At 41.3% G+C, this 25,345-nt stretch overlaps 1 protein-coding gene across 4 annotated transcripts in view; it reads left to right on the top strand.

Annotated features, from left to right (window-relative positions):
* The window catches only part of SYN3 (synapsin III), a 194,138-nt gene that overhangs the window by 5,807 nt on the left and 162,986 nt on the right, over window positions 1-25,345 (top strand). For 3 of the 4 annotated variants that reach the window (XM_083700465.1, XM_083700464.1, XM_083700466.1), the window contains exons 2-5: window positions 12,637-13,104; window positions 20,507-20,557; window positions 21,010-21,067; window positions 22,609-22,700. In XM_083700465.1, coding sequence (XP_083556591.1) covers window positions 12,791-13,104; window positions 20,507-20,557; window positions 21,010-21,067; window positions 22,609-22,700 — 515 coding nt within the window. In that variant the 5' untranslated portion in view covers window positions 12,637-12,790. The remainder of the gene's footprint in view (window positions 1-12,636; window positions 13,105-20,506; window positions 20,558-21,009; window positions 21,068-22,608; window positions 22,701-25,345) is intronic. The other variant, XM_083700467.1, reaches the window with a different exon arrangement.

The raw sequence follows: 25,345 nt of genomic DNA, 5'->3' as shown, positions 1-25,345 counted from the left end.
ACACAATGATGTTTTCACCTGCCAGCCAGTGTGTCCCTTACCTGTGCCTACTGAAAAGAATTCTCCTTTGGACTAGAGGAGAGAGAAGGGAGCTGCTGACTGCGCACACTTGCCTCATATTATGGGAGCAAAGATAGGATCTTCTGCACCATTCTGCATACAGGCTGCCCTGCCTGGGAACTAACAGAGAGGAAAGAGAACGGATGAAGGGAAGCTCCACCCTCAGACTAGGGAATATGCCCTCAGGTCACACATCATGAGCAGAGCACTGGTCAAGTGCCTCCCCAATGCAAGTGGAGGCAGAGCAAAGACTAAATAGAGAAGCACCTGTGTCTGTTCTTCCTACTCCCCAAACACTCTCCTCTTCTTTTAGGCATTACCTGTCACAAACTCCAAGAGAGAAGTTTCCAATGTCAGTGCTATTTAAACATTCTACCCAGAGATCCTATTGATATAAATGCTTCTATTGCTTTACAGCCTCAGGAGTGAAAGACAAAAAAAGATAAGGAGAGGGGCTAGTTTTCCTGACTCCTCAAGGACTGGTTGAGGAAGTTCTGCATCTCTGCACACTCCCTCTCTCTCTCTCTCTCTCTCTCTCTCTCTCTCTCACTCACACACACACACACACACACACACACACACACACACTGAACAGAAGAGATTCGCGCGCGTGTGTGTGTGTTCTCCTAATGTGTACAAATACATTATTTGCAAGGAGTCATGGATCATCCTTTGGTAGCCCAGTTTCCCTTATGGTATAGATTAAGTCCCACTCCAACCCGACTTTTATGTCATGTTCATTTTTGATACGCAGTAAGCCCTCACATTAGAAACCGCTGGAAAAACATAGTGACTTAAGGACTCAATCAGAGAAGAGAGCTTATAGTAGCTGATCCCTGAATAGAGATTTGCATATTTATAGTCAAGATTTTACAAACTAAGATGTTGGTTTTTATCCAGAGAATGGGTCCTCCCCCTCCCCCAACCTGCACTCTTACTATAATCATTCCAGCTATCCATGCACTAGGAAAAAATCTCAAAATACAGTATTAGAGAGGAAGGGGAAAGAACAGTTATAGACAACAACAGATGTATTACAATGGCTCCAGGAGTAAGAGTTCTGGGGTGGTCAAAACAAGGGCTAAACATTCCTTTGATCCAAACATTCTCAGCTGGGAGAGGGGAGAAGGAACTTGTTTGGGAGCTAAAGGCTGCTTCTGTACAAAATGGCCACCCTGACCTCCTTCTCTAGCCTAAACATTCCTTTGATCCAAACATTCTCAGCTGGGAGAGGGGAGAAGGAACTTGTTTGGGAGCTAAAGGCTGCTTCTGTACAAAATGGCCACCCTGACCTCCTTCTCTAGCCTAAACATTCCTTTGATCCAAACATTCTCAGCTGGGAGAGGGGAGAAGGAACTTGTTTGGGAGCTAAAGGCTGCTTCTGTACAAAATGGCCACCCTGACCTCCTTCTCTAGCCTGGAGATGGGCAGGGGCATGGAGCTTCTCCATCACTGTGATGAGCCCTCTGAAGTTCAGTGGAGCTGTGGAAGGGATATTCCTGTCCTAACCCACAGAGGAGGATTGGGGCTCTTCTTATTAGACTTGCTACAAGACAATGAGACACTCTCTGCAGAGAAGACAGTGAACAGAATTGTGAACCCCTGAAGAAAAAGAGGATTGGTCTCCTCAAGGACACCATTAGAGCAAGGACTAAACCTGTTCACTACCTTTGGGGGAAGGGGCAGCAATAGCCTCCTCTCAGCTGTGTCTTAGATGGAAAGTTGGGCTTATATGGATAGCCAGTGCTTTCTTTCTTAAAAAAAAAAATGTTTAGGGGTACTCTCATTTTCCTCCTCAGATTGAAATATTGCCCCTCAATGAGGCCAAACTTAGATTCACAAAATGTTCTGGGGTATACGTACCCCTGCATGCCCCCCCCCCAAAAGTACTGTGGATTGCTATACTTATAATCCATAATTAGACCCATAGCTTAATTCTTAGGATGTGGGACCTGTCAATAGTAATGCCTAGACGAAATTGCAAACTACACTGTTACACCCAAGTAGCACACACCAAGCCACCCTTTTATAACTGGGACATAGGCTGACGAAATCTCTTCCATCTATGTGAAGCTCTTTATTCTAGCTATGTTTAGTAGAGCTAACTAATGGGGAATAGTATTGAGCATGTTTATTACTGTGGCTGTGCTGAGCTGTATGGCTGCAGCTGACTTACTGTAGCACACTATGCTGTTGTATCTTCTGGAGAATTTGCCTAATTCATACCGTAACTTCTTTTGGTAATCTTCCTTCCGGTATACCAATAGAGAAATGATAGTAAGCGACAAGATTTTATATTGCTAGCACCATGCAAAATCATGGATTAGTTTAGATTACTCTCTGTTATGAATAATAGATCACTCAGCGATATCCATCACTGAATCTACATAGAAATGATATGTACAAGTTGTTTCCATGATAAACTAGTATGTGCATACATATGAGCACAAGCTCAATATTTAATAGCTGTGCACTGAACTGCTCATTTAACAAATGGCTTGTTTTTCTGAAAGTCCTGTAATTGCAGAATTATGCAGGGACTCACTTCCCACCCCCACCCTCACTGTAATGCAGCCTTTGAATCTGCGTTACCACTTGGCTCAATCATTATTGTCTTCCGCATGCTAACAATGCAAAAATTCAAAATATTTTTGGTGACTTTGATGAAAACCGGAAGCAGCTTGACCTTTTCTCTCAGGTGGAGCATTTCTGAAGCTTAAAGGTTGCTCCCTGCAATTACAAAATTCAACTCACACAAAGCTCCTGTCTCCAGAGCTTAAACTCTCTTCACTGAAAAATCTCAGGTGCACATTTGGGCTACAACTCCAAGCAGGAAGCAATTATTGCTAAGAAAGTCTGCATATTGAACTGATGCTAGCCTGAGACAAAACAGAACAAATGAAGTTCAATGCCTGTCATTATATGTGTGTGTGTGTGTGTGTGTGTGTGTGTGTATCTTTTTTGTAGAAAATAATGATAATAAGATTTAAGACTTAAATAGATGCATATGTATGTGGTTTGAAGTGACTGAGGAAGGGACATTGTTTTAGGATGACACGTATCATTTTAAAGTTCTTTTTCAATAAATTGTTGTAGTTTACTACCCAATTTTAGGTGCTTAATTTTGTGTCAGATGGCTCAGTGGTGGCTGAAATGTTTTTTTGGATAGTAGAGAGTCAATTTGTCTTCCACCAACAGAATCGTGAGATAATAGGAGGAGGTTGCAATTAGTTTGCTTTCAGTATCTTAAGGCAAGAACTTTAAGAGATGTTATTGAAATGTGGCTGCAGTGCTGTACGACAGCATCTATTACTACAGGCAAGGCCGTTTACAAGCTGAGGGAACAACAAAGATCACACACCTTATATAACAATCTGATCCAGGACAAAAAAAATCATAATAAAAACGTAACTTTAAAATAAACAATTTATATCAAATAAAGTAATGTTCATTAATCCATTATAATAGTATTGGATAGTTCATTAATCCAATAAAATAGTACACAATGAAATTAACCACGAGGAAACAGTAATTAAACAAAAAAAATCACTCTTAACATTGACAAGAAATAATTACCAAACTATAATCAATAAAAATAACAGCAAGGAGTTCCACAGTGCAGGACATGCCTCCCTACAGGGCTGATCTCTGACAAAGGCTGACTAAACCTTGGGATGTTGGAGACCACAGAAAATTGCACCATCAGAAGATCTCAGTGATCCAGGTGAAGCATAGGGAATGAAGTCGCCCATGAGGCACTTTGGGCCCAAGTTGTTTAAATTAATACAAGAGCCTTGAACCTGGCCTAGCAGCAAATCAGCAGCCAGTGCAGCTCCCTTAGCAAAGGAGTAGCATGTTGTGAGCAGTCTCACCATTCATTGTGCACTGGTTGTAGCTTATGGATACAAAGGTGTTATCATATGCAATAAACTCTACCTTGCTTCCCTCTTAAATTTACTCACCTGCGCTAGACAGAGGAAGAGAATTAGCAGCACAGTTGTAAATCCAGGATAGGATCATGCTACCCTGACTTAACAGTCCAGCTTTTGCTTTGCTCTGCAAAATGCAATAGTCAATCTAAACAGAAAGGAGATAGGTGTCAGGAAAGGAGTACTGTAAATCAGAGGCATGCTGATGGAACTTCATAACTCTGCGGGTTCTCTATGGTTTCTACAGCCAGAAGCAGGACAGTTAAGAGGAAAATGGAAGGGATCAGAGCAGTCAGACAAGGCAAGAAAGGATAGGTCCTGTTGGCCACGAGATTGCTGTACAGCTGTTTGAGAGGAGACGGAGTCAGCATTGTGCAACGTCTCAGTACTGTCTCAGGAATAGCCTCTATAGTACTATTGGCCACACATATAAGAAGAATGAAGTGGGAATGCAATGGTAGAATTCTGAAAGTGTTTCATGATCTATTCTACTTTGCCACATTAAAAAAATAAAACTGTCTACGAGCAGAAAAGTAGCACAGCAAAGGTCAGGCTGGAGAATAATCTCTCCCTTAGGTGCTTTTAGGTGCTTTGTTCTTTTACATGCTGAATGGCTTTTTTTAAAAACATGGGAAATCTCTCAGGTCCGCAGTCTTAAGTGGTACAGCCCACTCTGCACACCCTGGCATAGTACCACCACATTTTTCTGCTGAGTGTATAGACCAGGCCATAGCTGCTTAATCGAGCAACAAAAATGTATAAGTCACTTATTCTTGACAGGGCAGCTTTGGCACAATAGTTCCGTGAGGGCACCAAGCCTATAATTCTTATTAAACTACAACTCCCAAGATTATATAGGGTAGAATGGATGACTTTCAAGCCAGTTTTAGGCTGTAATACAGAGATGCCTCAAGAGGCTTGATGTGGTTTGCAGGTAGCACTGAAGAACAATGTTCCGATCACTATGTGGTATTCCTCTGAATAGAAGAAGCAGTGTGACTTCTGTATGAGGTAAAGAGAATGGGAGGGACCCCCCACCCACCCGCAATTTGCCATGAAGGATAACCTGATTTACCCTCTGCAGTGTTAATAATTTAGACAAACCTTTCAATGGCAGTGTTGCATGCTGCTTCCCTGCAAGCTCCATTTTATGTTATGCATTATAATTACTTTATTTGTTTCACAGTAATGGTTCCTGAAAAGCTAGTAATATGTGCCCATCTGCCAAAGCTTATCTCTGATTCCATTTATTATTTCTCACGTCTGTTTGTTCTGTTCTTCTCCACTTGCTGGTGGCAAAACACACACAGGATCCATCTCAACAGAAAATGCTGTTCACACAGGACCCAGATTATCTGAGGGTGGGAATTACCTGAGCTAGGAGGCCCAAGGGGGCCCATAACCATGACTAAACCAGGGGCAGGGAACCTCAGGCTTGGGGGCCAAACACAGCCAAGTCTCTTGAAACTCTACCCAGCCAACACCCCTTTTGCTCCGACCCTGCCCACCACTGGCATGTGACCCCAGGAAAGTCACCCTGGGCTGAAAAATATTCCCTGCCCTTGGTCTAAATTGTAGACCATGCTTGAGGATACTTAAGCAGATTCATTTTCCTATATCTGCATTTTGGATCTATCTACCTACTTACACAAATATTTATATCCCACACTTCTAGTGCTTATGCGCCACATAAAATCAATTACAAAGTATCATAATGTTCCAAAAACACAATATTAAAAAATAGATACAATATAAACAGAGACAGATGCAACAAACGAAGGCCTTAGATTTAATACCTATTCAGGAAAGCCTGCCTAAAAAAGGTTTTTTTGAAGTACGGAAAATTCACTAGTGGAGTCTCACAAGGCAAAGAATTCCACAATTTAGGTGGGATCACAGAGAACACCCTTGATCTCCTCCCCACCAACCAAGACTCCACCATAGCTAGGCCACAGAGGAGGGCCCTTTTGTCAGAAGAATTTAGGGCCCAAACAAGCTGATATATGTATGGAATGTCCAGAGCTTGTGAGATATGCTGGAGCCAATCAGAAGTAGCATCAGAACAGAATGAAAGCCTGCAATCGAGTACCTGCTTAACTGGGAGTAAACCCCACTGAACTCAGTGGTACTTTTTCTGCATAGATATGTACAGGAAAACAGCCTGGTAATACAAGAAACTGTAGGCCTTGCAGTCTGAGAGACTTGAGAAATGTGGGTCCCCTACAAGCTCCACAGATCTTTGGTTTCTGCAGGCAGAGGGGATGGATTGGCCCAGTGTGGGAGCTGACTGGCAACAGGAAAGAGGAATAAGCACCATAATAAGCAGCGACACTCACATCCCAGGGACTGTGAGCTGGGGCTGCGAATAGGTTTATGGGCGTCAGAAGGTATGTGAGTAAATAAGCTAGGCCTCTAGCATCGTTGCGCACTGAAGAAAATTCATGTCATTAGATCCCAGGAACAAGGAAGAATTCCTAAAGGGCATTTCTTAACATATATTTAATATATATATATATATATATATATATATATATATATATGCCTGAAGATGACGAGTGAGACCTCGTCGAAACGTCGCCTAGACACCCCAACTTTTACACGGGAAGACACCCGAGGACACCAAAACCTGCATTCCTGTACCCGTGAAAATCTACGAAAGCAAATATATATATATATATATATATATATTTGCCATACTGCGGTTTACGCCTGTAAATACCTAAATCAGGCAGCCAGAAACATAAGGAGCTTAAACAAGAAAGGGGGAGAGCTAAAGAGCACTGATCAATCCTCCCCCCCACCCCCAAACTTGCCAAAAAATGTCAAGAGATTATTGGGTAGGCGGAGGGTGGGGGCTGTGTTAGAAATAGATACCAGGCCTAGAGAAATTATGTCCAGGGTACTCTTGTCTGCCCTACCCAGGGCTGCTTCCAGAGGCCTCCGCCATGTAATGTGCGATAGCTAGGTGGAAAAATAAAATTCTTCATTGTCTTACATAAGTGAATATCCAACCTGCCTAGGCCCCACCTCAAATATATGTGTGCTCATTTCATTGGGGGTATACTTTTCCCTAGGGATTTGAAGAAAGATATAGACTTTCCATTCTCGTGAAAGACTATACAGTAATAGCCAAAACTGTTGGTAGGATTGTGAATGTATTCATTCAAATGCTAAATGCTCTGTAATATGGCTAATGGCTTCCAACCAATGGTCTCCTCAGTCCAGCCCACTTTTGTGACCTCTCCCCCTTTATCTTTATTAGCAAGGCTACAAGAGGGAAGTGGTTGTTTGCTGGTTTAGGCAGCAAAGTTGTAGCTTATAATAAAACAAACCCCAGGTACTTGTAATGGAACCTTGTTCCCATTCATTCCCCATTACCTTCAACTTTCCCCTTTTTCTTATTCTCTATTGTGTTTTTTCCTTCACTTCCTTCTTATCCTTCCTTGTTTCTCCCCTTGCCACACACACACTTTTCAAAATTTAAATTGTAAGTTCCTTGGGGCAGAGACAGTTGTGTGTGTGTGTGTGTGTGTGTGTGTGTTCCCCCCAACTTTTATGTATACCGTCTTACTGTGAGCATGTGGCGATTTGCAGATTAAAAGAGGACATAAATCATAGCATTTCCAGATCAGCTATCAACATCTTTTCACGCAGTGAAAAAATTATGCAGCTTCTAACTTGGATGTTGCAGATTGCCATTTCTTCTGTGCTGCAAACCACTTTTGAAATTGAGACTTTTTTGCAAGTGGTTTCTGATGTAGCTTGGAGGACAGCTGCTCAAAGAAAAAATGCTCATTCCACTAAGTGGAATTTTCTAAGCAGATTTTCTTTTGTCTTACTTGCTTTTCATAGTCATCCCCACCATGAGATGAGTACATGTTCCCAATTTACAGGTGGAGAACTGTGGCAGGCAAACCTGAAGCCATGTATTGAACAAAGATTGGAATTTCAACCCTGTCAACCTAAGTATAATGTTCTTGCACAGCCATTTTCAAATTAAATAGGACTATGGAAAGAGCCTGTACATGATAAGGCTGTGAACTATCCTCATGCGGGAAATGATGTCATCATAAATTTTGTCACCTAAAAATGGGCATGTGACTTGGTGCCTGGTGACTCTCTGATCAAATTTCCAGGCTTTCAACACCAATGTAAGCTTCCCTCCAGGGACTAATAACAGCTTTGAGAGTGTGGGTTTTTTGTTGTACAGTGCTACTTCGGGTTACAGACTCCGCTAACCCGGACATAGTACCTCAGGTTAAGAACTTTACCTCAGGATGAGAACAGAAATCGTGCAGAGTCTGCGCAGCAGCAGCGGGAGGCCCCATTAGCTAAAGTGGTACCTCAGGTCAGGCCCAGACAGAGGTGGGGGCCATATGGGCCACTTGGCCCGGGCCTCCGATTCCAAAGGGAGCCTCGGTCAGCATATTCTCAGGGGATTTATAAGACTTCAGTTATCCCCAGGGTAAAAAAGGGGGGCATGTTATCTACCTGGCCTGGGCCTTTGCTGGCTCTGCAAGGCCCTGCCTCAGGTTAAGAACAGTTTCAGGTTAAGAACAAACCTCTGGAACAAATGAAGTTCATAACCAGAGGTACCACTGTCATTTTGGTAGGGTTGGCATATACCACATCCCACCCCTGACAGCAGCTGTTTACATTCTTTAAAAGAAGCACATTTGTTGCTTTCATGAAATTAACATAACACATTGTTTGAACCACATAACTATTCAAATGAGTTCAGCCTGCTGGATGAAATATCAAAGACTTTCAAGTATGCTTAAATCCCAGAGTAGTTAAATCCTTTACGGAGAGCAGTTTTTTAATTAATGGTGTCTCGGAATCCTCTTTGTGAAGGAATCTGAATAGCTGTTTGGTCCAAGTCCAGATCCCTAAGGAGGGAGACCAGGAGCCTTGAAGTTACCTACCAACAGTTAGTACCTGGTTAGCTGACTTACTAGGCACATGACACCTGGTTACAGACTTCCACACTGTGTATGCATTGTATTTCCACGTAAAAATAAGAATAATTTTAAAATATGCATTTATACATATAGAATAGCATATGGAAGCAAATCCATTACTTCTTTTTTAGCAATGAATTTACTATGGGGGGAGGGTATTAATGTTCACCCAGTTTTTTATGTTCACCCTGTTTTTCACTGGATTTCTGTAGCAGGATGAGACACAATTCATTAAGAGTAAAACTGTCAGCGGCGGGAGTGGGGGGTAAATTAGAAGGAACCATACACTATAACCATGTTAAGATAAGCACATAAAAAGAACGTACTGGACCAAGCCAGCATTCTAGTCCAGCATTCTGTTCTCCCTGAGGCCAACCAAACTGTATGAAATAGTCAGCCCAGCAGCTGGGATATAATAAAGACAAAAAAGAACCTTAGGAGAACAAGGCCAGAGGATTTTTCAGTCAGAGTCCTTTCTGATGCCTCAAAAATTGACCTGGACATTTTCTTTCTCAATGGGTTAATGAGCCTGGGGGAAGCAGCTTGTTTTATACAATGGTGTAATGTGTCCTTGCTACAAAAAAAGTAACAGAAAAGTCACCTGCAAGCTTAATTCTAACAAGACTTCAGTGTAGTAGTTTGTTCTTAGTGATACATTCCTAGGGGCTTATGGCTGCTGGGTATGGTCTGAAAGCACAGGAGGTCACCATCTTGCTAAGTAGGTCAGAGTCTGGGGCAGTGCCTGAATGGTGACCACCTAGGAACCAGATGTATGCTTCCTTTTGGTTCCATGATGGAAGAAAGATGGGATATAAACATAAGAAAATGCATGGTGACAAATGGTGAATCATAATAACTGGACAGACTAGAACTGACAGGTGGCAGCAGATTAAAAACAAATCCAAATAACAACAACAACAACAACATCCCATGAATTTTATTGGCTCAGGTGGCCATTTTTATCACAACTAATATAAACATTTTTGAAAATTGAGTTGATGGAAGATACAGTTGGTACCCAGAGATGGACCAAATGCCAAAAGTGCATCTCCAGTTTGATCATTCTCACTAGAAAAAATGTTGAAAAATGTTGAAAAAATGTTGACCGTTGATCTGGCCCAGCATCATCATCATCATCATCATCATAATAATAATAATAATAATAATAATAATTTTGCATTTATATCCCACCCTCCCCAGCCGAAGCTGAGCTCAAAGCGGCTAACAACAATAAAAGTAATAGTTTACATGTTAGTTCTTATGGATTATTTCCAAAGTTAGTCAGACATTTCAATAGGTCAGCTCTGAGTAGAACTTATTTGGATACCACCCTATGTCTACAATGGCAGAATTATATGAAAAACTGATCCAGATTTAACAATATTCAGTACATTAGGATCCATGGGGCGGGCAATCCTGGTATAGTAGAGAAACTGGCCTTAGATGAAGTGCATCTTCTGAGGCCAATTCAGTCCATCTTATAATTGTTTAAATTATGAATGGGAGAGAGCCATGACATGTGCACTTTGTACATGCATACATTGGGAGCACATGCCTATAGTGACTGTGTATTTATGTAGTGCACACACGAATGTTAGTATCAAAGTCTGGCTGTCACAGTTAGCATTCAGTAGTTCAATATACTCAGTTTTAACAAATCCAGCTTTATCTTGAGAGAAATCCACTGTTGAAAAAATATGTTTGACCAGTGATCTGTAATTGGTGCTTACTAGCATTCATTGTTTGGGGATTTTGCATGTGTTTATAAAATGTTCATGTTGTTGATCTTTTTTTAATAGTATTATATAAGATTTGTATATTTACAAAAAATAATCATCAGATTTGTACTAAGGCTCTTCACAAGATTATAATATATGAAGGCACTCTCAGACAGGATATTTTATACAAACACAACACATCTCCCTTAGCCTGCTGCCTTTTCTCATCTTCTTTGTAGGATACAAATTTGGGCTGCCTTTTGCGGAGGTGGCCATTTTAGCTCCATAGCAAGAAAACAGCTCAGTTTAACCCTGGCTTTAAAAACATGGATCTGTTGTGACAGCTATAAAAACACATGGTAGAGAGAGCCTTGAGATGATGTGAGAAGAGTTCTATTTCATATACATCAGAGCACAGGGCAGACTGAGACTAGAAAAGCTCTCCTCTGTTGTGAGAGAACCAGCAAGTTGCTTTCCAACTGTTCCCATAGGCATTTTTATATCTCAGCTGATCCTTAATGCATCTTGCCAGGCCCTGCGAATTAAATACACCCAGCTTATTTTATTCAGATCAGTGCACTTCAAAGCCATATCTCTCTCAGTAGAGGAAGGCCCTGCTCTATTAATGCCAGTCATGATGCCATATAGTCTCCTGTCATTTGGTGGGAGACTAGACTTTTGCAAACACAGATAACATCATGTACCATCAGGCCTAGGGCTGGGGGAGATATTAGATTCAATTTGCATTTAAAGGTGAATCCACCTAATTTGCACTTTCCAAAACAATAGGAGAAATGAAACAGAGCCAGCCTTTGAAATCTGTACTTTTCTTTGCAAAAATGTGTATGTTGGGCTAAATTTCATACAAACGTGTATATTAGAAGTGTACACTAAAATGCTGGTGCATTTCCACAAGAACCTTTTTATAAAAAACAAACAAACCACTGATGTTGGGAAACTGAATTTAAGACAGGAAAAATGAGAAGCTGAGAGGAGCCGAGACTGATAGATTTGCCCATCTCTCATTAGATCCCAGAACTAGACTACAGAAAAGTGGGGGAGAGAAATAGACAAACAAAAGAACCCCATTATTTTCAGGGCTTCAAAAAGAAAAGAGCCAGACCACTCTCTTGGCATTATTCAGTAAATCTGTAGTTTTTATTTTTTTTATCTGTGCCTTTAGTTTGCACTGACATCACCCGCCTTCATTTGAATCTTTGATAGAGCAGGAATGCCTGTGACATTTATGCGCAGACTTAATCTTAATGATGGCGGAGGTGTTTGTGTCAAGAACGTGCAAAGGCAGGCTTTCATTTGAAAGGCCTTTACTGCAGGGGAAGGGGGAAATAAGTAATATGTTGCACAGGAGGACTTTGAAGATGGAGATGGCTTCTGTAATTTCCAAGGATTAGCACTGGATTTATTTCCCCAGCATTGCAGGCTTTTGCTGAGCTGCCTCTGGCTCCCCTGATAAGCAGGCATCACAAAAGGCCTTTGCAGCCCATGGAGTTGCCATGATAAGACTCTGCCATGGTCAGGCGACAAGCCATGTGATTGTTCCCATTGCCAGAAAGAATAGCATTGTGAAATTCAAAATTATAAATCACAGTTTTAATATCCAAAGGGTCTCTTTTTCAAACAAAGGGACATGATGTGCAATGCCAGCACTGACAATCCTTTCTGTTTCAAGGTTGGGCTTTTGATGCCCCTTGTGACATCTCTAGAGTGATTCGTAAACTATCAAGCTGTCATAGAAATATCATGGACAACTATGTATAGTCTCAGGCCTAGGGCTGCCCAGCTGCTCCCACAAACATGTTGGACTCCATCAGCATCATGCTTTTGTGGCCTGCCTGGCATTATAAAAACAGAGGTTGCCTTGTGTAGTTTTTCATGAATTGTTTATGGATAGGGATCCATTCGAATGAGCTGTGTTTTACTGTGGGGTTTTTTGTGGGGTTTTTACAGGTAAAACTATCTTGAGGAAAGCAAGTGTCCTTCTCCCCACTGTACAACTGGTGACAGAACATCTCTTCCAACAAGGCAGCAAGAACCCCAAAGGCTCTTTAGACTCTTCCACTGTGTTGTTTTGTCTTAACTGGGTATTCGGGAAACAGCCACAATGAATTTCCTGCGAAGGCGCCTCTCAGATAGTAGTTTTGTGGCCAACTTGCCAAATGGTTACATGATGGACCTTCAGCGTCCCGATAATTCCACCAGCAATCCTGTTTCCCCAGCAACAGAGAGGAGGCAGCAGCCTGTACAGCAACCTGCTTCTGTTTCTTCTGGTACCAGCATCTTTAGTTCCATCTCCAGTGCCATGAAGCAGACCACGCAAGCAGCTGCGGGGCTCATGGAGCACACAGCAAGCCCTACCCCTGTAGTCCAGCAGAAACCCCAAATCCTCTTGGTAATTGACGATCCACACACTGATTGGTAAGTAGCCATACTTTCTTACAGAGGTAGACAACACAATGAATTCCAGATATTTGTTAGACTACAACTCCCATCATCCATGAGCATTGGCCATGGTGGCTGGGGCTAATGGGATTTGGGTTTTATTACTGTCAGGTGGTATATAAATGTTGTTAAATAAAAAAGGATTGATTTCCCTTCTTCTTCTGTAACGGGGGTGGGGTCCAATACCACCTTCTGTTTTCGCTACTAATCTGCTTCTGTATGAATTTTATGCCTCCTGTAATGGCATGCGAAGGACGCTAGATGTCAGAATCTCATCACTGCTTCTCCCGAGGAACTCCAAATAGAGCTGTACAATTAATGTATTATAGAAATATGACACTATAGTGTTCAGGATTCTGAATGGGGTTGGCAATGGTTGGAAGTAATTAGAGTACAGGGTGTATTTAGTGATTCAGTATTGCAAATTAAAACCTAAACTCACTTTTTCTCTCTTTATGGACCTCCGTGCCTGTTGCCACCCATGCAGATCTAAATCCACAGTCTCTTTAGCCACAACCAAGAAGTCATTGGCATTCCCGCTTGTGACTTTTAGTCCTGGAGGAAACTAAAGAATGGAATGGCCCCCATCTCCGGCTCCATTGTTTTTTCTAGAGTAAACATTTCATTCACAGCTTTTCTTCATGGTTGATAGTCTTCCCAGAACATGCATACATTCACAGATTTCAATATCTTGTTGCATCCAGACCAGAAGTTTTTTCAACCTGTATCTGACAGCACAGAAAGAGTGATGTCAGAACCACACATCTGGACCTGTCACTGTTCAGAGTTCCACTTCCTGGGGACACCCAAATAACAAGATATAAAGAGCCTTGGCTCCAGATATGGATATGCAGCAAAGGACTTTACTCTAAAAGTTGTGCATATGTACCTGGTTCTGCCTGTGCACCAGTCAAATGCTCAGCTTTTAATAATCTAGGGTACAGTTCATTTTCCCCCCAATAGGGATACACCAGGCAATCAAAGCTAGTCAAGATCGAAGTGACAACCATGAAACTGAATCTATGCATCCAGGGCCCAGTCCTTCAACAGGAGCTACACATGCATCTCCAGGGGTCATTATGATGACCCAATCTTGAGTAGTATATTCAAAACACCTGCTAGCCATGTGGTTGGTTCAGAAATGAATCAGCAGGAAGCATGACCAGATGAGCTTCTTTGCACATGTAAGTCATGTGCTCAAACGTTTATCGGGTCAGAACATCTGTGATTGGACTGGAGGACAACAGTCTTGAACTGTACAACTTTCCAGCCATTTCCCCATGCTTCTTTTGTGTAATCAACAGAGCTGAAAGGCACATCTACAGTAGTCCAACCCCCTGCTGAAGCCTGCTACTTATAGCATCCAATACTACTGCAACATCCCCATCATCAGAGCATTTAAATGCATCCTCAATATGTGTGCCATTGCACCCCTTTTCTCAGCCATATAACAACAAACTAGATTTCAGGCTTTTTTTGTAATCCCTTGCAACTAATTCCAAATGCCAGGAGATTTAGGCACCACCTGCACTATACATTTAAAGCAGTAGCATACCGCCTTAAAAACCATGGCTTTTCCAAAAGAATCTTTGGAATTAGTTTTGTTAGGGATGCAGTCCCCAGGAATCTTTGGGGGAAGCCGTGACTGCTTAGAGAAGTAAGATACTGCTTTAAATGTACAGTGCAGATGGAGCCTTTTCTTCTTCTTCTTCCTCCGATGGTATCCCATTGGGCTGTGTAGCAGCAAGTCATTTCTGAGATGCAAGGGATATTCAGAAGCAGTTTGTACTGAAATATAAAGCTGGTGGGCTGCCCTTGAATACAAATCACAACTACCTCTGGGTGCACATGAGTCCTTGGGAGTGAGGTGATTAGTGCTTTAGTTTCAAGGTAGTTTGTGCTATGTTCCTGGTTGGAAATAGATTTGTGGCAGGGAGCTTGTGGCACTCCTTAAATAAAGAATAACCTAGTTTTAGGAGCTCTGTGGAGTGCTTGGCTCAGGAAGAGGGATGCACCATGTGCCAGAAAAATGGGGACTTGGCTCGTGTGTATGTGTGTGCTCCTGTTTGTTTAGGTAGAATTTTGGGAAAGATCATTTTCTGCTTGTGACAGAAAGGAGAGGATGTTTGTTCATACCGTAGTGCATACAGTCCGAGTGCACTTTTGGGTGACAGATGGGGCAGCCTAGCCAGATTGTTCATTTAGTCTTCTCTTCCTGCTTGTCAAAACAAAGTAGTTTAACTACCTAGAAGGCTGGTGTATCTAGCTGATACTGCAGAAAATTCCTTGCTTTTCTCCCTCGGGGATGTGCATTTTTAAAAACTGTTTAACTTCCCAAGGACACCTGTGGAAATGCAGAGTCCACAAACATGGGAAAGGATTGGCTGGTGGGTGGAGAGAAGACTATAGCAGTGTATTTATTCACAGTATGAGGACATGAGGAAACGGAGTGGCAGAACTCCATGTTACTGTAAGCCAGCCAAATCTGAACACATGACCTCATCCAGGAGGAAAACGTCCTACCTCTGGCAACTTCCTTGCCCAAATCACTTATAAGTAAAATCTTGCTCTTGCTGGAGTGAATTTCTCAAACACAAAGTAGGGATATATATTGTTAACCCTTTCAGCAGCAAGAAAAGGCTGTGCTCCTTCAGTTTTGGGATAGATAGAGAGAGAGAGAGGGAGAGGGAGAGAAAGCTGTCTCTATTGATGCCACATTTTCAGACGCAACGTATTACAGAAAATAAATATTTTGCATGCATTGATCAGTTACTCCACCAATCTTCAAAACAAAAGCAGTGTTTTGTCTAAATGATGTTTAGATTATTCCACAGTCACCAGATGACTTGCTTAATATTCCTCCATAACATAATGGCTTTCACATTGTATCGTTTTCAAATCAAAAGGTTAAAATAAGTGGGACTAAAAAGTGCTTAACTTTGGCTGGATGATTCCCTCAGTTTATACTTTATAATGTGGTTCCAGTGTGAGGTGCAATGATACTTTCTGCATGGTGGCCTGGTTTTCATGGAACACTAAATCAAATTATAGTTTTGCATGAATGAGCAAGTGTGATGGTATACAGTGAAAAATCACAGCTGCTTCACTGTTCCCCAACTCCTGATGGTGCCATGCTATCAGAAGGTAAGCCACCTTGGGCAAAACATTTGATATCTCCCTTAAGTTACTTTTAATAGTTAAAATCAGAAAATAGAAACACTGAAATAAATATTGCAAAATTCCTGTGGGTAAGGTAGGGGTGCTTATGCATCCTTAGGTTGCCTCTGAATTCCAGTGAAACCAAAATTCAAGGCAAATTTGGAGATTCTTGCTTAGGTGTAACACCTAAAAAAGAATTTCCATTAAAGGGGGTGGGTGGGTGGGAAGGAAGGAGGATCTTCAAGCCCTATTGTGATGAAGGATATAAATGCTGCCGCCCCTCATTAGTTTTGGAAGATTGCTAAAGGGTTAACAGCTACACATCCCACATATCCACATTTTGATTGTTTTAAACAGAGGAGAGAGAAAACATGCAAACAAAACACATTTCCTTCCCATAATAGTTACTTGCAAATTAGACTGTGCAGAGATGCACAAAGATCATGCAACGCTAGGAGACTGAAGAATAATATGGCAGGTGAAATTTACTAATTGTACACTAATATCTGTGATACGTGTTGGGGGAATCCTGAGTTATACCACATCACTACATGATGCCTTGGAATCCTTGTAAATACTTAATGTATCCCAGTGTTCTGACCCACAAGATTCCAGCAGCAGCAACCCTTTCTGGACTTCCTTTGAAATAGTCAACAGGAAGACTTGGTTCTCTTGCCATTTTTCATACATAGTGGATTTGAGCTTCTTTTATACTATTAGCATCACTTACAAATAATGTTAACATGGGGGAGAATTCAGAAGTGAAATTCAATGTATGCTGTGGCTGGCCAGGTTTTATAAGCACATCAGGAGCAGATTTAAAATAAAGCCAATTTAAGCCCCATGTGTGAAATGCCCTTAGTAGCTCATGCTCCCTTATTACAACATAAATAAAAACAAACTGGCTGCAATCCTGCACAGAGTAAGCTGTATGCAGGATTACAGCAAATGACAGCTGCATAGGGGGGTTGGGTATGAATGAAAACTCTGGACGTCATCCAGTTGTGGCGGAGAGTTCAGGTAAGGCTGTCAAAGCAAGATGATAAATAACACTTCTCACATAACTGTGTAGTGTTTCACAGGTCTGCTGCTGCCACTTGTATTTATATTTTTGTAGTGTATACTTAAAGCACCTTGGGGATCCAGTCCTCCTGGCAGAAAGGTGACCAAGAAATTTGAAGGATTAGCATTGATGCAAAAATAGACATAAGGGGTCTGGAAAATATTCCCTCCTAGGTTATAAATACAGTCATGCGAGTCAAATTTGGTAGCCTTAATTACTTTAGCAGAGTCTCCTTAAATGTACTGTGTTTAACCCTATAGATTCTTGTTTGGAATGGCCCAGTGACATACTTTCCAACTTTTGATAGATGAAAATAGATACACTCATTTTACACTAAGCAAGCAATTGGGTTTTTTATTTCGTACATTAATATTCCTTATGTATATCATGGAACCCAAGTCTGTGTACTGTACATGGGAGTTCGCAGGTGGTCTCCTTTCCAAGCACTGACCAGTTCCAGACCCATTTAGGTTCAGCGAAGGGGCTTTGTCTTGTGCCTTCAGCAGACAATGCCTAGATTCATAATGTATTATTAAGCAAAGTGGCAGATGTTCTGCCCCAAGAATTCTAAAATACTATCTTCGAAAACAGAATTGGATCCAGACGTAGGCATGTTCACAGTAAGCCCACTGACATGTGCCACTGATATTGCTGGGTCTACTCTAAATCTGAATTTCTTACAGTCTTACAAACCATTTAAATGTTGATACCACAAATCAGCTCATTTGTTATTCTATCATACAACAAATCTTACTTCCTAAATCCAAAAACGAATATTTGCAAAACACACCACAAAGTAGCAAAATTGTAAGAACAATACGAAATAAAGACATGAGTATTAAATCGAGCAAATAGGTCCCTGGGGGTAGATGTGGAGTTGGTTTCCATTAGTTATAAATTTAGTATGCTTCAACTTTTAAACAGCTGGTGTGATCAAGAATTCGAGTTTAACACCATTATGTTTTTAAATATCTTTAGGACATATATTCAGGAGCACTTAAATATGGATTAGTTGCACATTAACTCTTCTAACCACAATGGCAGCCTTGTTCAGAGAATCCATCTCCATGTGGTTAACATCACATGACTTGATAGGGCTGTGCTCAACATGCCCCACACCACAATATGGTGCTGTTGCTCTCAGGTCCTGCATGCAGGTTTCTCATTAGGGCAGGGGTGGGAAACCTCAGGCACAGAGGCCAAATGTGAACCCCCAGACCTTTCTTTCTAGTCCTTGGCACTCGTGCCAATGCACACCCCTCACTGCCCTGATTTGTATCCCAAGTGGAGTTTTTTTCCTGGCTGGAGTGGTTGCCTAGTTGGAGGACCAAGATGGGTGTGTGTGTGTGTGTTGAAACCAATCTGCTGTAGAAAGGTGAATTGAACCTTCACTGTACTGTTTTAGGTGCCTGCTAAAAACATTTTTGTTTAACAAGCCTATCCAGACATGTAAAGCAGATATGTATTTTGACTTGCATTTTTATTTTATAATGTGTATTTTAACTGCAGATTTCATTTATGTATTTATTTATATGAATAACAAAAAAACAATTTTTAGTGTATAGTTTCTATTTTATATACTCCCCCTTACACATTCCTGCAACTAAGCAGTTATACAAATTCTGATATATGAACAAATAAAATGCCTTCATGGAAGGGTCAGAGATTAGGAATGAGCATAGGGAGGGTAAATTTAACATATAAGCAGGACCAGGAGTGCATTCTCTTCCAACTACGAGAGTGATTGCTGGTGTTTGCTCCAGACTCTTTGCCTGTTGTTTAAAAGACCAAGGTGGTATCCTGGGTGTATATGCCTGTTTGTGAGACATCATAAAATGATGTCAAAATAGAACCAAACACTTAAGATAAAACATTATTGAGAAGATCAATTGCCTAGGGTTCTGCATTTCTCTTGAACCACCAGAGAGATATTGTTATAGAAGCCAAAATGGCATTGGCCTGCTTCTGACAGGCCAGAAACATGACAATGGTTCATAGGTGACTGGAGAAAAGTCTGTGATTACTTAGAGCAAGGATAGCCAACGTGGTGCCCTTCAGGTTTTGTTAGACTCCCGTCGTCCCTGACCATTTGGGAATGCTGGCTTGGACTGCACTGTGTTGACTACCCTGATTAACACCTGTTGACTGCACCAGCCATCTGGAAGACACCATGTTGGGTACCACAAGGCTTAAAGGAAGGCTGGCTGGCTCAAAGGAAGGCTGAATATCTGATAATTAAGTGTTTGCAGTTGCAGATGGCATAGCTCCAGGAAATGAGCTGCTTTAGCTATGGCAGTGCACAGCATTCTGTGCACCCTTTACAACTAAAGTGGATTTATAGGACTGAACACCTGCTAAAATAGTTCGTGGATGTCAGCCATAATGAGAAAACAGGTACAGTTGTAGAGGAAACACGGCAAGGTTTGCTGGGACCCGTGAGTGAACCTGGGCTGACCGTCAGGAAACATGGCCTGATTTATGGATCTCATGTGGCTTTCAAGTTAACCTGTTCCCAAAGTTCATATGGATGGTTTCCATTGAAAACAAGCCTGTAATAAGCATTTACATGCTGTTGCAACAAACGGATACCCTCTTGCATGTATCTCTGGCATGCTGTCTGGCCTTAGTAACAGGGGACAGGCCAACAATGCACTAATTTGAATAATGTGTAAAGCAAAATTGTTGCTGCATGTTATACAAAAGCCCTTAAGGAGCATCTGGGAGAGTGGCAGCCAACATTTTGTGGCTGGGAGGAATATGGCTCTGCAGAAGGGTGGAGTGGGGGAGGGGAAGCAGGGTGGGTAGAACCAAGAGGTCAGGCCCTGGAAAAATATAGAGGAAAAAGATCAGTTGTAATACTAGTTTATTTACTGATATGCTTCCTCTTCAGGAATTGTTATTATCTTTGGTGGTCCCTCATGAAACAGGATAGATAACTACAAACATGCTTCCCCTCCACAGAAAGAATTCTTACAGCCAAAAACAATCAGCCCCGAGCACAGATATTGTAAATGCGTGCTGCCTTTTTTATGCCCATCCATTTACAGAGAATCAATTTCGAAAAATCACTTTGTGATTCCAAATATGACATGGACTTACTTGTGCTTAGAGACCCATTCAAATGACAGCTAACTTAAGTCCCATTGATTTCCACAGGACCCCTCTAAACCTGACTAAGACTGCAGTCCTAACCTCACATATCTGGAAGTAAGCCCCATTGATTTCTACATAGGGATGTGAGGGAATCGCTTCAGTTTGCAAATAACATACAAAAATGGATTATATTAGGAGGAAAGGTTTGCAAAAATATGTATATTAGTCATAACTGCATACAAAAATGTTTACTAGGAGAAAGTTGCATTTTCATGAGGATTTTTATTTAGTCAACCTTTTGCAGAAAGGTGAATTTCTGAATTTAAGATTGGGACAATGAGAAATTTGGAGAAACTGACAGATTTGCCCATCCCTACTTCTGAATAGACATAGTTAGGAATGCACTTTAGTCTGGACCCACCTCTATGTCTGAACTGGCTCCAAAGTTGAGGCTCACATTTTTCAGCATCAAGGAAAAAACAGCAGCACAAAAAAGCAGTCAAAAGCATCATTTATATTTATTTAACACTCTCTCTTTCCCTCTCTCTCCCTTGTTTTCTCCATAGGTCTAAATATTTTCAAGGGAAGAAGGTGAATGGGGAATTTGAAATCCGAGTGGAACAGGTTAGTGGGCAATGAAAATCTGTCAAAATTTGGCTCAGGCACGCAACTCAGTACTTGTTTTGCAGGTGCCTGAGCATTTCAGCTAGGAGGCAGCTGAAATTAAGGAAGCATTTTGAGCTGGCTTACATCAGATTTAATTTGGTTTTCTGTTATGGTAGTTTATTCATCAAGGCCTGGAGTGTTTTTCCAGGTGCCTGCTGAATCACGCTGCAGATTTTCATACTTTGCTTGCTGTAGGTGAAAACATGGCCTTTCTGAGGGGAGAAAGTTGCTGCTGTTTGAGGTTTTTTTTAAAAAAGCAGAAATAGTAGAATATTTTAGAAGAAAACGTCTGAACAATTTAACACTTCTGCAAACAACATCACTTCCCACCTGTTTTCTTGTCAGAGTGCATTAAGTATGAATGCAAAGGTGCATCCACAGACACCTTCTCAAGACACCCCAGAACAATTCTGAAATGTATTAACATGTTTGCCTTCTTAATTCTTATAACATCTCACTTCCCCCTTGGCGCATTCTAATTTTCTACTATGGCCTGCTTTGTGCGGAAGGCACAGAAGGACGCATAGTGTTTCCTCTCTGCAAGTTATTGGCTTTGGAAAAGAAGGCCTTCAGCACTGGTTCTTCTTTTCCATCACTTTCTGTATAAGCTCTCACACCACACACCATGGCGAGCTTTTGAGCTGTTGCTTCCACTTCTTTCCTGACACACCAGATTTCACACTTGGTGTGAAAAAAGGTCAGGCTTTCTTTTGAGTTATCTGCTTGGAAAATATACAATTTCTTCCTGGCTCTACCTTTTTTTTAATCTCCTAAACTCCCAGCAGTTTTCCAAATGGTATAAACCATTCGCCACGCCACCCTAGTACTGTACACCTTGTTTATTTGCAAGTTGCAACACAACAGCACATAACTTGAGGACTGTGTCATTCCCCTATCGCTATGTAACCCTCTGCATCCCCCACTCCCAAATCTTCCCATTTCCTTGATTTCTTGGAAAGGTTTCTAGGCAAGTAGGTATGAGCCTGATTCCCCTAATTTACAAATCAACTGGTGCTTTCAATACAGAGAAACCAGATGTGTATAAGTATGGTTTTGTGATTTTAGTGCCAGTCATCATCTGTGTGCCTTGGAGGCTGCAGAGTCCAGTAGATCCTCCAAATGTTGTTGGGCTTCAGCTTCCACCAGCACTAGCCAGCACAACCAGTGATAAAGGCTTATGGGAGTTGTAGTCCACCAACATCTGCAACGCCACTGATTCCTCATCTCTGATTCAGATCAAACACTTGGGTAAAAATATAACAAACAACAATTTCTTCAGCCCAGTTCCCTCACTTTCTTACATTCTCACCAATGTTGTACCATAAACAGTTTACATTTGCCAAACAAATCACTACTAATTAAATATGCTGCTACCTGGTAGAAATTTTGTTAAGACAAACATTCTGTCTGAAAGTGAAATCCAGGAATAGGTCAGTTTTATTTCATGTGTTTTCTGCTGTTATCAAATAATCTCATTAATTTTTATTTTTCCACTCTAGGCAGAGTTTTCAGAACTGAACTTGGCTTCATATGTAGGCACTGGCTGTATGGTGGACATGCAAGTCATAAGGAATGGCACCAAAGTGGTCAGGTGATTGAAATTAACTTTTTTCCCTTTACAATTAATCTCAATCTTGTTGCTGTTTTAAAAAACCAATCTGGGTGGGATTCACCTAATAAACCACATCAGTGGAAGCCCTGCACAAGGACCTCTGCTTGTGCAACAGAGCTTCCCCAGTCCCTCTGCACACCTTCCATGACCCATGGAGCATTTGTAATAGTCCAACACTGAATTCCACCCTCTGTGTTTTCTTACTATCTGGGATGGATAATTATGAGCAACCTGTTATGGGCTGACCAGCATGATGGAATGTGAAGTTTATTCAAAGTCAGGACTTCAGGAAGCAAGGGCTGATTTGGTTTGTGTATTTGTTAATTGATGAAAGGGATTCTTTTGGAAGCAGTTTTTCATAGTAATCTGGATCTTGGAAAAGCGGAGCAGTGTTACTTTGGAGTGCGTCCATACTGCTAGAAAATTCTATCCACAAATATCCAAAATGCATTGCCATCTTACCTTAGCCCACCCCATTCTCATTCCCTGGGTCAAAAAAATGTGTATGTGGCCATTCCTTTTGTGAACCAGTATTTTAAAAGGATTCTTGCAAAATGTAACCACCTCAACGCTATATGATCTCAAGTGCCTGCTTTAAGAAAGCATGTGTTTCAGTTGTGGATCACATGCAAAGGTCTCAGGTTCAAACGCTGATATTTCCATGTAGGGCTTTTGCACCTCTCTGAAACCATGACTGCCAGGCCATTCACTGTAAGCAGTACTGAGCAAGATTGACTGCTGGTCCAACTTGGTATAAAGTTTCAGTTTCTGTGATTCTAACAGGATAACAATTAAGTTTTATTTATTTCTTTACAACACAAAATGCAAATACAAGCATCTCTATGTGAGCAAACTCCCTGGGAATGTGCAGGGGAAGAAGAGGCTGTGGGTGTTGGTGGGGAGTTGGGACCATGAATGATATTCACAAGACACAATTCTATTCAAATTACAGGAGTCTGCACCACAATTTTGATTAGCATGGAAGCAATTTCCTCAGGGTTGTGCCTGCTTTTCACAGGCATGCATTGTAATGCAACGAGAATGGGAAAAACATAGCAAAGGAAAAGTACATATGGATAAATTTTGTGTTACGGTACATCCAGGGACACAGAACAACTATTATTTTTCTGAGATACAAAAACTTATTGATGTCTGGGTGTGCACAGCAATGCTAGCTGCTGAACTCATTTAATTTTTCTCAGTCTGTTCATTTTGGATACAGTTGTCTTTTTTCTTGTCTGAATTCCTAGACCCTTAGCTGAGAGGGGGGTGGGTTAGAATCTGTACTTAGAATTTGTACTCAACTCATCCCTTACATTTCGTCTTCTTCTTTTTCTTCTTCTTCTTCTTCTTCTTCTTCTTCTTCTTCTTCTTCAAATTTGTATACCACCCTTAATCTGTAGATCTCAGGGTGGTTCATGACATAAAAATACAAGATAAAAACACAAAATGCATAATAAAAACAAGAACAAAAACCCCACAAACCAATAACTTCCCACTTCACATCTCCTTGTTCCCTCTGGGGTTATTTTATTTTCTCCATCCTGAACAAGTGATAAACCTCCTCACAGCAATTACAAGGGGCTGTATACAACTTCTCTGTCTGACAGCACATGGGGGTGTATGATGTGTGTGTTGTGGAGCGTAGCAGCCCAGTCCAGAATCCAAAATTGAACTCCAGGTACTTCACCTTAGTAGTGTTGTGGATCTGGCTGTTAATGAGCGCGTAGGTGTGCTCAGGATGACATTCTTGTATATGCGGCCCAAGGCATGTGTTTTGACATATATCTGCTCTGACATACTGCTGCAAACACTCAGCATTTGTTCAACACATGTGCCAGTTTGGCCCTTGGGAAACACAGCACGACCGTCTTGTGTTACCACCCTTGGAGTAATTTAGAAGATACTGGGTGGGGGAGTGAAAAGAGATTCACACGCTTTCCAGTGTCAGCATGAAAGCATGCTTTTAATGGGTCTGTTGGAAAGGATCCCTAATTATCCTCCTCTATAACTTCATTCAGAAAAAAAAGAAAGCATTCCCATAGCCTTCAAATTAATCTGTGCGGAGGCAGGAAACAGATTTCCGTCCAGTGTTCCAGACTGAACTCCTACCTCTCATTGTCCAGAGTCCTAGGCAAGTCAAGAGAAGGCAGGCATCTATCATACCTTACATAATATTCATCGTAAAATATAATTTGAAGATGCTTTTGAACACGTTCTTTTGTACATCTATTAGGTTGATGCCCATTGGGGCATTATGGGCTGAAGCTGCCCTCATGTGTGGACAACTGGAATTGAAAATGACCTGAAAACACTGCCCTTCACACAAGCCCCCTTTTAAACCTTTGTGTAAAAATAAACTTGTACCTATCAGCCAAAAGATAGAAACACTGAATTCGATATTGTGGTATTATTATTATTTCAGGCCAAAAATATAGTATGAGCAGTGCCAGATTTACTTAGAAGCTAAACAAGCTATAGCTTAGGGTCCCACTCTCTTGGGGGCCCCCAAAAAAATTAAAGGGGGAAAACTGGATGTACATTTCCAAAATATAAGCTAAAAAACAAATAAAATAAAACCTACACACAGCAACAGTGTTTTGTGTTATGTAGGCTCCTATGAT

This window comes from Podarcis gaigeae (genome assembly GCF_964106915.1).
Source record: "Podarcis gaigeae genome assembly, chromosome: 10".
NCBI classification, from domain to species: Eukaryota; Metazoa; Chordata; class Lepidosauria; order Squamata; family Lacertidae; genus Podarcis; species Podarcis gaigeae.
The sequence above is the reverse complement of the archived record's forward strand: the minus strand, read 5'-3'. Positions and strand labels throughout refer to the sequence as shown.